Source organism: Chanodichthys erythropterus, chromosome 13 (genome assembly GCF_024489055.1).
Source record: "Chanodichthys erythropterus isolate Z2021 chromosome 13, ASM2448905v1, whole genome shotgun sequence".
Lineage (NCBI taxonomy): Eukaryota > Metazoa > Chordata > Actinopteri > Cypriniformes > Xenocyprididae > Chanodichthys > Chanodichthys erythropterus.
The window spans coordinates 45,243,933-45,257,766 of record NC_090233.1 but is presented as its reverse complement, the minus strand read 5'-3'; the positions used below and the strand labels follow the sequence as shown (position 1 = coordinate 45,257,766).

General features: G+C 38.9%; 1 protein-coding gene across 1 annotated transcript in view; it reads right to left on the bottom strand.

Annotated features, from left to right (window-relative positions):
- Window positions 1-13,834, bottom strand: part of adgrv1 (adhesion G protein-coupled receptor V1) — a 160,220-nt gene that overhangs the window by 64,585 nt on the left and 81,801 nt on the right. The window contains exons 68-83 of the mRNA XM_067406079.1: window positions 13,442-13,681; window positions 13,177-13,326; window positions 11,926-12,402; window positions 11,681-11,824; window positions 10,359-10,530; window positions 10,075-10,210; window positions 9,154-9,992; window positions 7,968-8,085; window positions 7,702-7,873; window positions 7,126-7,368; window positions 5,490-5,897; window positions 4,346-4,530; window positions 3,997-4,249; window positions 3,512-3,651; window positions 1,420-1,580; window positions 1,195-1,295 (exon numbers count right to left, since the gene is read on the bottom strand). Coding sequence (XP_067262180.1) covers window positions 1,195-1,295; window positions 1,420-1,580; window positions 3,512-3,651; window positions 3,997-4,249; window positions 4,346-4,530; window positions 5,490-5,897; window positions 7,126-7,368; window positions 7,702-7,873; window positions 7,968-8,085; window positions 9,154-9,992; window positions 10,075-10,210; window positions 10,359-10,530; window positions 11,681-11,824; window positions 11,926-12,402; window positions 13,177-13,326; window positions 13,442-13,681 — 3,939 coding nt within the window. The remainder of the gene's footprint in view (window positions 1-1,194; window positions 1,296-1,419; window positions 1,581-3,511; window positions 3,652-3,996; window positions 4,250-4,345; window positions 4,531-5,489; window positions 5,898-7,125; window positions 7,369-7,701; window positions 7,874-7,967; window positions 8,086-9,153; window positions 9,993-10,074; window positions 10,211-10,358; window positions 10,531-11,680; window positions 11,825-11,925; window positions 12,403-13,176; window positions 13,327-13,441; window positions 13,682-13,834) is intronic.

Below are 13,834 nucleotides of genomic sequence, written 5' to 3'. Positions count from 1 at the left end.
CCTTTTAACATCCTTTGACAAAACATGAGCCCAGCTGTTGCCAGTACCGAACCTGCATGACGCATGACTTCTTGAGATGGCCAGACTGGAATTTTCCATTCAACACCGTTGAGGTAAAGAAAAGCAAAACAATTAACGGATGACAGAATGTGACCGTGTTTTTCAAAGCCCCGTTAAGTACAGCCATGTTTGTTTTTTTCTTTTTGTATAAGTGAGCAGGACCAGTGGAAAATTCCCACTCCGATCCACAGGTATCAGACCACTGACTAAATGACCTCCCTCTTCTTTGTAGAAGGATGGGTGCACAGGGATAGTTCGGTTGTCAGGGCTTAACACACTAGCCCATTTGGATGTGTTCGTCCAAGCTGCAATGACACATTTCTTAGAAAATGTTATCTGTCCCCCCCTCACCAAATCTACAAGCTGTGTGCATTTGAATCTAAAGGCTTGCTTAAGTTCTTGGGTTTCCCAACGTGCTTGATCTGAAAGAGATACGTGCAAAAAAGACACCTTCAACACCTGTCCATTCACGCAAAACTAACCTGAACCAGACTTATCTACTTTAAATCACTGTTTTCAACAGACGTGACTTGTGCAGTACTTTTTGTTACCGTCTTTGTGTATTCAGGTTACAGTACAATGTCACTGATGCACAGGCAGAGGAAAGCCCTTTAATGCTCATGCATTTGCACGACCACCTCGACATGTTATTCAAAGCACAAACAAAACATCCATTTTGAGCTTTTACTAAGTTTAACACAACTCTTGGGACTCTGCAACATTATACTGTACCTTAAACTGGCTCAAAGACAACTTAACATCCTCACGGTAAACTAGGCCACATTACGCAGCAAAAAACGTCATGTTGACGTCACAGCTGTATCACATTTCTTTGGAGCAGCGTCCTAGATCCTGATACTGATTCCCAAGCACAAATTATAAGTGGAGTTCAGCCTCACCATCACATTATCAGTTACTGTACTGTATTGACGCAATACACACCGGACCAGTTTATTTATATATTACAGGAACAACATGGAGTTACAGTGGACAATTAAACCATCTTATACCAGCAAGCATTTATATTTAGATTTGGTGTTGGTCTAGCTGATTGATAGAATAGGCATGCTGTTTAGCATTGAAACTTAGCAGGTAAATCTGGCTGCACAAATTACTGGATAAGTTGGGTCTTACCTGAGTCCCTAAGCAGGCCATCATCATGTGTGTGAGGAGTTTGGCAGCGAACATGAGGAATCTAGAGCACAGCACATGAGACACAACGGCCAAGGCAAACCCTGTGGGTGAAAGACACAGACAAATACTGCACAAAGTCTTGAGGACACAAGCAATGCATGATTTCTCACATTACAGTGGGTTTTGTATCCCCTCAAATATGCAGACAGGACTATAGTGAGTTACCTGAGATACAAATGAAGCCAGCAGCATAGAAGGCCTCGTTGAATGAAGCAAAACTTCCTGTCTCTGCATATGCTGTGTAGACGGACAGATGCGTACAGGCACACTCGACAAAATTCTGACTGTCGTCCACCACACGACAGAACTGACCATCAGACAGCCAGCTGGACAAGAGAAATCATACCAAAATGATCAAGACAAGCCACTTATAATGCCATATTTAAACCTGTAAACCAAAAACAGACTTTTTTTTTTTTTTTTTTGAGTTTTGTTTTGAATTTGTTTAAAGGTGAAGTATGTAATTTCTATGCCACTAGTGACACTATAAATCTTAATAATTGTTCTCCAATAATAATCAAACTTCCTATTCTACTTACAGATCGAACGCAGTGCCATAGGGAAGGCATAGGACATACAGCGTAAGCTTTTTGAAGAATACGAAAGTGCGGTTTTGGCGGAAAAACTTGGAAGGCGATAATTTGTTTATATAAATCATATACATTTACATTTTTTCTGAAAATGACCAATCGTTTTGCTAGATAAGACCCTTATTCCTCTTCTGGTATCGTTTAAAGCCCTTTGAAGCTGCACTGAAACTGTAATTTTGACCTTCAACCGTCTGGAGGCCATTGAAGTCCACTATAAGGAGAATAATCCTGGAATGTTTTCATCAAAAACCTTAATTTCTTTTCGACTGAACATCTTGGATAACATGGGGGTGAGTAAATTATCAGGAACATTTTATCTGAAAGTGAACTAATCCTTTAAGATTAAGTTCAGTGCAACAGATTTTTTTTTTTTTTTTTCTGTGAGCAAACAGAAAGCTGTCAAATTGGATTTGGCTTCATCTAAATTAAACTTATGCAACACACCAACTTATCATTCCAAACAAACTCTCAACAAACTGCCAGCTATTAAGCTGTCACTAAGATAAGTTAGCTGAAGGAATCGATTAGTCGCTCTAGGATGTCATTTACATCACAAGGAATCACAACTGCATAATAAATGGTAATGAAGTTGAGAAAAGGTCCCAAAGTTAATAGAATACATAATATTTGAAACATCTGTTATCTAAAACATAATTGTGAGAGCAATCTGTTTTACATCAACCCAAACCTGGAGAGAATACAGGGACAAATTGTACAGCTAATAGTCTTGCCTAAAAGCTGTGAAATGTCCTCTACAATGACTTCCTGGCGAAGAACACACTCTGTAGAATGCACAGACTTTCTCAGTCACACACACACACACACACACACACACACACACACACACACACACACACACACACACACACACACACACACACACACACACACACACACACACACACACACACACACACACACACACACACACACACACACACACACATGTTTGTTTTTGTGAATTGTGGGGACTTTCCATAGACTTCAATGCATTTTACACTGAACAAACTGTACATTCTATCCCCCTACCCTGCCCCTACCCCTAAACCTAACCCTCACAGGAAACTGTGCAAACTTTTACTTTTTCACAAAAACTCATTCTATATGATTTATAAACCCATTTACATTGTGGGGACCGCTGGCTGGTCCCCACGATGTAGGTGAACTCAGGTTTATATTACATCATGGGGACATTTGGTCCCCACAATGTAATATAAACAAAAGCACACACACACACACACACACACACACACACACACACACACACACACACACACACACAAACACACACACACACACACACACACACACAAGCATGTCCTAAAGAATGAGTGAGACAGGCCTTAAAAGACTTCGTCATGGTAGGTCACAAACCCTGACCCTTAAAAACTCCACTGTACACACTGTCTGTCTCACCAATAAGGGTGAAATACATGGACAAGGTCAGAGCTTTACTGCCAGATGGTCTGTCAAGTTCATTTGGATGAGGAATTTCTTAGTAAATAGGCATCTAATGTGTTTTCAAGTATGGATGAAGAGGTGGTTTATGTATCATTGCTGTATGTGATGTGTGTCGCACGTTTGTAAATATTAAAAGGGCTTTTAACTTTTTGTGTCAGGCAGCACTAAATTATAACTATATGTATGTATTTATGTCTCTTAATTACCTCTCGGCAGCCTGATTCCAAAGCAGGCACAGAGATTGGCGAGGTTTTCCACGTCGATCTGGAGTGTGTATGCGGTAAATAACCTCTTGACCATCAGCGAGAGGTTTAGAGCCTCTGCCATGAAGACTGACTGAGAAAACCTGCAACAAACATACATATAGATTATTCAAAATGGATTACCTATAAAAAAACTGAGAGTTGTATTCAGTTCCTAGTGCAAATAAAATCTCTATAATCACTATAAATGTTATATCTATAAGGAAACCACATAGATGATTTGTAAAGGCACACAAACCGTCTAAAATCATTATGACACATTGAAAAAGAAAGGGAGACAACTTAAAATTTCCAACTCAACAGTGTCATCTGCTGGACACTTGCTTGAGCCTACCTGTCAAAAGCTACATTCACTTTTGTTTAATCAAACAAATACAAAAATAATACAGTGTTGATGTATTCAGGGATACAGTGAAACACTCTTTCACCTTGTCATTTAATGCGCTGGCTTTTGTGTTGGTGAGGAACCAGTGCTCAGTACTGTATTCTGTGAAGTGCACTTTACGGCAAGCGGATGGGGCCATGCTGTCGGCAGGAAGGGCTGGCACCTCCAGCAGGGTCTCAGGCAGAGTGAACGTGTCTGTGTTTTTGCCTGTAAATGTGTGGCCGTTGATCTGAGTGGGGTACCAGTGGTGAGCAGCTATGGTGAAATACGGGCAAGTATCCAGTATGGTTGTGCCTCTGAATGGAGTATAGAGGAAATCAATGCATACAACAATGAGCTCAGGTAAAAACAAACAGAAAAAAGCCTATTAAATGGCAATAAATAGATCTAACCTCTTTTCCTTTGTCCCACACTCAGTGTCCGTGAGTAGGCTGAAGGCAAAACGCTCTGCCACTTCAGCGAGCTGGCTCAGTCCTCGAGTGTCCGCTCTGCTGGGGTTTGCCATGGCACACAGGAGGTCATAGGTCAAGCCGCGGCTGCTTTCTTTTAGAGGAGTCTGCTCAGCGTCATTTAGAATCTGTGAAGTGAGGTTTGGATAATTAAAAAGTTTGAAAACTTTAAGATCATTTATATACTTTACATTAACTTTACATTCAATAAAATGCAACAATGCATTTTTAAAAATCAAATGCTAGGGTATTCTGGGAGGTTGTTAGGATATTCTTGTCGATTGCTTAATTCAGAATGGGATTTTATTGCTTATTTTATCATTAGACAGACAAAATAATTTTAATTTTAGTTATCCAACACAACATTTAATGTGAATAGAGAACTTCAAGCAAACCAACTGCTTAAATGTACAAATGTTTTTCCCAGTAATTAAATAATACAGATTACCTGAAAGACAAAGCCTTGTTGCCAAGAATAGAGATTGTTTTACACAGCGGAGCCATGTGGCTGCACATACAAGCATTGCACTCCCAAGATTTCTATGAACTATGAACTAAGGAACAAAAAGCATTGTGAAAGCTGTCTTAATTGATCTCTGGGGGCCAATATGTGGCCCCGCATTGTTCTTTAGACCGAAAGCAGTCCAGCTGGATTTCCTGAACTGCCGTATTAAAAAAAAAAAAAATAAATTCTCAAGATCCAGCTGACTTGATAAGATGATAATTCTCACATCTCTAAATCCAGATAAACATGTTTATAATTCATTGTATACATCTATACACTATTGTTCAAAAGTTTTTGGTCTGTAAGATTTTATGTTTTTGAGAGAAGTTTCTTATGCTCACCAAAGCTGCATTTATTTGATTAAAATACAGTTAAAACAGTAAAATTCTGAAACATTATTACAATGTAGAATAGCTGTTTTCTAATTTAATATATTTGTAATGTATTGTAATGTATAATGTATGCCTTTGATGGTAAAGCTGAATTATATATAGCTATATTTTTGAAGCCTTTTTTTTTTTTTTCTGAAATTTTGACCCTTAAGGTTTAGGTGAAACACACACACTTCCCTCATATGCTTACCTTGCTTAGTGCATCTAACACTGCTGTTAGCTGCTCTGGAGTGATGTCCTTACTAACTTTATTGATAAGTCCCTGCAGAACCCGATTGATGATGGTGTCATCCAGAGGCTGATGTAACTGGTCCAGCAGGGCCCATATTGCCTGAGCCTCCGAGTCCGAAACCAGGGTGACATTAGCCAGCCCAAATTCTGGGTGAACCCGTGCACCACCGGTGGCATCAGAAAGAACCACGCGAAACCGCTTGGGTGTTGGGTTGGAGGAACCGGTGCTTGGCGTAAGGGCCACGTCCAGACCGGCACTTCTTTGTCCAATCTCAAAAGTCAGGGTGCCCTGCGCCATGACGAAGTCCTGTCCTGCCACGGCAGGCCAAATCAGATTGGGTCCAATAGATTCTGCTTTCTGAAGCTCCTGTGAGAGTAGATGACACACATTACACAATGAATACATTAATAATCACTTTTCTGAGAACCTTTAAATTAGCTGGACACATGGGCAGAGGTTGACAGAGGTGGCGATTAAAAACTTTTTAAATTTTAAATCTGCAGAGATATGATTACATGTTGTTTTTTCCTTTAGAGTATTTAACATAAAAGCATTTCCTTGTGCCTAAATGTGAAACAGTAGGCAATAAAAACTGAAAAATGGAGGAAAGGAAAGGGTGTGCCAGATGGACAAAAAGAGCAAAAAAGCTGGCATGAGAAAGCATTCCCACAGACTGATGTATTTTGGGCGTAAAACTATATTCGACATGTCAAATCCTACTTTTCCAGATCCACTATGCAACCATATATATTGCCTTTGAAGTATCTTCTGGGAACTCAGTGGCCTAATTGCTCAGAGCTCTTATCTTCTCTACATTCATCATCTTAGCTCATGAATTTGACATCATCTCAGGCCTCTCATCACTAATGAGGTCACATTATGTAATAGGGTCAGAGAGGGGCATAGCCTGGGTAGTTGGACATGTAGCTGCACTTTGATTACAGCCAACGAGCAATTAGTAAGAGAACTGAATTTTCAGCAAAAAAACAAGTGTAACAAGTAACACAGCATACGAGTTTGTAATGTTATATTTTGGTTGAACACACAAAATCAATGAAGTACTGTATATGCATTCTCTATGTCTTTGCCTCTAGATCCTGCATGTTATTGTGCTTATTGCATATGTGACGATCCCGGCACTGTCGTTCGGGACGGGTTAATTGGTTGCCCTGCCCAGGACTCAACTTGATCGGCGGTTCATTGGGTGCACCTGCGGTTGCTGCTGTGGCGTTTCTTTAAAAAGAGACTGTTGGCAGTGCTAGGATGGGAACTTGGGTTTTGGAAGCTTTGTTTGGTTCTGTCTTTGTTTTGTTATTTGGGTTTTGCTTTTGCTTTGATCCCCATGTTGTTTTGTTTTTACATCTTTCAACATCACATTACAGATTCATTCAGACACCTTGCTTTACGCACTGATTAAACTGATGGTTACAGAAATTTTTTTTCTTATTTTTGAGAATTAATTTGATTTAATTAAGCTTTTTCCTTCTTGACTTAATTATGGTCCTGTGTGCCCTTTTTGTTGCTTCCCTTAGAGCCAGGGGTTGTAACAAATATTTATTGGTATTTTAAGAGAAGCTGCCAAAATGAATCTCACCTGTATGCGGTACTTCACAGATATAGCTGATGCTGTACTGGCATCCCTGTAGACCTGAAGACTGACGCTTGTGGCTTTGAGGGTGACCACAGGTAGTCTGGAGCCTTGTGCAAAGTACACCAGCCCCCGTGGGTCATCACTCTCTAGCATGGTGACATTGGCAAAACGGGCAGTTTGGTTTATGGTGGCACCCTCCCCCACTTTATAGACCTCCACCAGAAACCACACCTCATACTCTGGGTCCTGCAGAACACAGACCAAACGTGATCAGAGAAGCTGTTAAGGTGGAATCCTCTTAAGTGCCACATAAAAACAAGCATATTCAAAATGGACAGGAAGTTCTGAATAAGAAAAATCAAAATAAAACAGGAAAAAAACAAAAACAAAAAAAAAACAAAAACAAAACCACAACCAAAAACAAAACAAAGGATAAAAACAAAACAAAGGATAAAAACAAAACAAAGGATAAAAACAAAACAAAACACAAAACAAAACAAAATCTGAAAAATGTCATGCCAAGGTCTGGTAAGAGACACTTCTAAAAATGTGCAGCAGTATAATATGATTTAAATATACCTTGTCTGGCCGGACTTCCAGCCTGAGGGCACAGATAACTTCTCCTTTCCTGCAGACAGATGTGCCTGAGGTCTGCTGCAGCTCTCTGGTCAGATTCACTCCATGACTGACCACTGAGTGAATTGTAGTGCTGAATGTGACCCGCCAAAACACCAACACATCTTCAAATGCTCTGGAAACATGGGGATTTTTTTGCATGCATAGATACTGATTAACACTGATTTGCAGTATTGAAAACACAATATAATCTTAAACATCGATGATACCTGTTTTCCTGTCTTTGCAGAAAGAGTGTTGCTGTCCTGTTCACTGAGTCTTCATCCAAGATCTGACCCGACTGAGAGCTCAAACTGAAGCCAACTATACCATTCTGAAGGTCACTCCCTGTAGCAGAGAAACACTAGTAGCTGAGCTCAAATATACACTACCATTCAAAAGTCTTTTTTCTTTCTTTCTTTCTTTCTTTCTTTTTTTTTTTTTTAAGAAAATACTGTTTTTCAGCAAGGATGCATTAAATTGTCAGTACAAACATTTACAACATAATAAAAGATTTGTTTGTATTGTCTATTCATCAAAGAATTTTGAAAAAACTCACGATTTCCACAAACATATCAATCATCACAACTGTTTTCAACATTAATAATAATAAGACATATTTCTAGAGCAGCAAATCAGCATATTAGAATGATTTCTGAAGGATCATGTGATACTGAAGACTGGAGTAATGATGCTGAAAATTCAGCTTTGCCATCACAGGAAAAATGACCTTTTAAAATATATTAAAGTTGATTTAAATTGTAATAATATTTCACAATATTACTGTATTTTTGATCAAATAAATGCAGACTTGGTACTATACCTTTAAACATAAAAAAAAATAAAATAAAAAGAATAATAAAAGATTTTACAGTCCCAAAAATTTTTAACAGTAATGTACAGTATTAAAGGAAAAATATAAAAATCAAGGGCTCACCAATAAGTATGGCCAGTTTAAGGTATCAATCGCTTGCTCATCGGGCCAGTGCTGCAGTCGCTACATATTATGTTTATCTATAACGTTTCTTGATCATGTACTGTACATGCGTTTCCTTTCAAATATATACAGTTTCCAATGATGTACTGAAAAATGTTATTGTGTATTTGGCTGATTTAAATAGGAACCAAAGTAACATTACCTAGCCTGCTAAAATAGACAAGGCTTTGTAAAATCTGAAAGAATGACTTATTTAAAAAGCATCAATTAGAACAAACTTAAAATTATCCATTTTGCACAATATATAATTTTTTTGTTTTGTTTTGTTTTTGTTTTTTTTCTTCACACGCATACATAAATTCTAAAAAAATAAGTTTATACGTTTGGTGGTGGAGTCAGTGAAACTTTTGGCAGGAAAAGTAAATAACACTAAGGCAGAAAAAAAAAAAAAAAATCTGTAATGACAGTAAGGTTCTTACCCAGAATAATGATTTTGGCAAAGGAAGTGAACCCCAGTTCATCTGGCACACTAACAATCTGTGCTCCACCTTCTGCCTCGCTGAGGTAGATAAAGAAGGCCTCCTGCCCCTCAGGCTCCTGATCATTCAGTATGAGGACACTGACCTCCACTTCGTTCTGTCCCTCCAACAACGTGACAGTTTGGGTCTCCAAGGCAAAGTCCTCCCCCTCCAAGGCCCATGTGCCATTATGCTCCTCATGAAACTGGGCTACATCCCCTTCTGGGGTTCTGAGTCCTGAATAAGCCCTGATTTTGGCACTCACCACTCCTGTAAACCCTACCGACCTACGTACTCTTAAGGCAAGCTTCTGTTGGGGCGCACCTTCCTGACTGTCTTCAGAAATACTTATTATCGCTGGTCCTATGCTCAGAAATCCACTAACAACATCGTTACCACGAATGGTAACTGTAGCAACACTATACTGAGACACAATGCGAGGCTGAGCTGTGACTGAAGGCAAACTGGTGCTGAGAACACGCACGCTGGTTAAGTTCACATAAAAATTCTCATCTGGTTCAGTTACGGAATCATCTAGAATGGACAGTCGAATGGCAGCTGATGTTTGGCGGGAATCAAACAGAAGCTGCCCGTCTGCTACCGGTGCAAAGTCCTTATCGGGTTGGGCAGTGCCAGGCCATGTCTTGTAGGAGATGCTGGAGCGGTTGCTGCGAAAGCCGTAGAGGCGCTGGACGTAGAGGGTGATGGTCTGCACGTCCTCCTCAATTACCAGCTGCCGAGAATCAGGATGAAACTGATACAATCCTAATGGCTCCACCTCAGCTACTGTGTAACCAATCCTAAACACACAACATATACATCAAACCATCCAGATACCAACGAGAATTAAGAGAAAGGGGATTTTGTTTTTTTGTTTTTTACCTGAGACGGGCTCCACCAGGTGACTCCGACTCTACAGAGGTCAGGTAAATGGCATGTGCTGAAACAACTGACATGTTATTAACAGCACTAAGAGAGATCACTTCACTCCTCTGACCATGGGCAAGCATTACCATGCCTTCAGATAAAGAGAAAAAGAGAGATTCAGACTAATATTGTGTTAGTACATAATTTCTGGATTTATATATATATATATATATATATATATATATATATATATACATACATACATATATATATAAGTCATTTCTCTCTCTAAGGCAAACCTGATATTGGTGAAATGTCTCCTGGCTGGTAGCCTGGTGGAGTTTGGCCAGGAGGGAACCCAGATCTCCATTGGACGGTTACGTTCCCATATAAGCCTGTTCGTGTCACCAGCGCCTCACACTGGCCACTCTCTATATCTGAGACACGAAGTGCCAAAGAGGCAAATCCAACCTACAGCACAGGAAGAGGAATAGCAAAAAGATTGAGTTTAAGTACAAAGCATTAGAGACAAACAGTGATAAATAATTTACATTAGATTATGTCTACTATAATGATGCATTAAAAGATTTTGCATTATGGCATTATTTTCATAATCCACATTTTTTTGCTATTATAATGTGAAAAAGTAGGGTAGTATTAATTGTACTAGTTTTAATGTATGCTTATTTTCTTAGTTTAATATATACTAATTTCTTCAGTATTTTTTCTTTAAAACACTGTAAAAAAATTTAACATGACCATACCATGTTTTAATTATTTATTTTTTATAGCTTTTAAGTGGTATCACTGCAGACACCAAAACAGTATATATACATTATATAGCCACAACTACAACTGATGTAATATCTGGATAAGACAATATTGGCAAACCACCAATCCAGCTTATTAAAGGCACACTATGTAGTTTTTCTCCACTAGAGGTTGCCTATTCAAAACAAAGGTGTAGCCTGATGACACAGAGATTGAGCGCAGATTTTTGGGAGATATTGTCTTCACCTCACAGCCGGTGGAAAAGAATCGGGACGGGACTCGGGCAGAAATCATGTTCATGGATTTGATTATTAATGTTAATGTAGTATGAAGCAGAGCGGGGCTGTTCGCTCGGCAGCTACTATGAGACACTAGTTGCACACTGCAGTAAGATAGATCGATATTAGTCATGGTAAAACATGGTACTCGCAGTAAATCAAGAAAACGAGATTTAGATGATGAGAACATTTGATAAAAATGATGTTTTATGTCTATAAATATATCCAAACAGTTGTTCCTTTATCTAATAAAATATATAAGGTGTTTCCATGGTTATTATAGAATAAAACAGGAAATCGAGGGTAACGCAGGTATGATGTCATTGATAGGCGATGCGCCGCATGGTCTGTGTCCTATGTAAAATTACTTTTTTTTAACATTCTTGGAAACATCTGGGATAATGTAAGTACACAAGTCAACAAAACATATAAAACTCTGTTCTAGTGGCATATATAACCCTGTTCTAGTGGTTTTTGGATATCTGAATACAACAATCCTACATATTGTGCCTTTAATTAGTTGTGTGTCATTTGGTGGTAATATTAGAACAGTGTTTTATGCCATATTCAACCTCAGCATTAGCTGCCACTTCAGGAACAGAAACAACAGCCAGCTTTGATTCCAGTTGAATTCTGGGAGGTGAACTGAGCAGGGGACCAATTAGAGTCACATCCGTCAGCTCAACACTGAAGTTAAAGCCTGTCACAAAGAACACCTGTAGTGGACACATTCCAAACATCAATATAGACCTTATTAAGGTTGACAAAGTCATTTAAAATCTTATACCAAATTCAATAAAGACAACAAATCACACACCTGGCTACTAAATGGCACTCTAACGCTGGCCTCTCGTTCTCCGTCCTTCACCAGTATGTTCCCAGTAAGCGTGTCCTCTGTAAAACTCTGCCCAGGCGTGGTAAATCTGATTCTGTATCCCACACTGGCATTGCCAAATGCCCCTGCCAGCCTATTAACACTGATAATGAGTTGTCTACTTCGGTCCGCCACGTTAACAACCACTGACTGGTTTTGAGAATAAAGGACAAACACCCCGTGGGGTTCGTCATTGGCGCGGACTTTTAAACGGGTACTGCTGCGGTTTTTATCCAACTCCGCGCCACCCTCCACAGAGATTAGATGGAGGACGTACGTTTCCTCCAACTCAGGCACAGAGTCGGGGAGCAGGGTGAGGACTATTTCTGTCACACGCTGTCCTGCCAGGATAGTGACAGAACCCTGCAGGGCAGCAAAGTCTCCTGATGTGTCTGCATCACTGAGGATTTCCCAGAAAACCTGGGGGAACAAACAATTATGGGGCTTGAAATCATTCTATTAACATTTATATAGAATAATACATAAACAATTACAATACTACTACACTTCTGTTCAAAAGTTTGGGGTTGGAGAGATTTTTAAAATGTTTTTGAAAGAAGTCTCTTATGCTCACTAAAGCTGCATTTATTTGTTCGAAAATTCAGAAAAACTGTAATATTGTGAAATATTAACACAATTTAAAGTAACTGTTTTCTATTTTAATATATTTGATGTAATTTATTCCTGTGATGGTGTTACATATTTCCTGGCTTTGTGTTTCATCTGTTTTGTTAATTGGACTTTTATTTTACCTTGTTTCTGTTCCTGTTTTCTGTCCTGTGTGCCATTATTGTCCGTTGTAGTTTTTCTAGCTGATTAGTTCTGTGATCATTTGCAGGTCTGTCTTGCTTTCCTATTACCCCTCTAGTATTTAAAACACATTGAATCCCAGTGTTCCTTGTCGAGTATTGTCCTACACAGATGTACGTTTGGTGATGTTGTGGTTTTGCTATTACGTTTATTTTGTTATTAAATTTTTTTGCCTATGGATCCAGCTCTACCTCTAACCCAGTGTTACAGATGGTAAAAAAAAAAAAAAAAACGACCCCAAACTTTTAAATGGTAGTGTTTGTATATATTATGCTTTATGTTATGCTTATATATATATATATATATATATATATATATATATATATATATATACACACATATATATATATTATATATATATATATATAATTTTTTTTTTCTTACTGTGATGTTTCCCATAACACCCTCTCTACGTGTGATAAGGAGTGATATTTTGAGCGGCCCTTCGCTGTCAGAAGGCTCACTGTAAATGCGCTCTTTCAGGTCCTGTTCTGTGAACTGTACTATGCCATTGGGGTCTCCAAACTTCTCAATCTGGAAAATGAACACATTATACACAATTGCTAAAATTGCTGTTTTTACAGTTTTATCCTCTGTTTTTTTTTTTTTTTTTAAAGGTTATCACTCTTGGGTGCTGAGTAGGACGTACCGTGAGTGTGACAGATCCAGCTCTGGGGTCAATGCCCATCTCTCCAGAGAGGATACTAAGCAGGACAATAAATTTCTCTGTGACCTCCACCTCACCGTGAGGCAGGATCTTCAGCTCAATGATCTGCACACCCCCTTCCCCATCTCTGAAACTGAATGTCCCGTTCACTGGCTCACCAATGTCTGTGTTTACTAATGGTAAAACCTCATTTGAGTTTGGACCTAAAATCTGCCATAATACCTGAAGAATAGAAATAAAACAAGCACATATCAGAGGAACCCTTTGAATATGTGGTGATTCCTTTAAAACAGTACAGAAAGCATGTAAATATCATAAAAAAAATCTTGCCTACTAAATATTGTAAAATACTGTTTTGAGACTTGTCACATATTT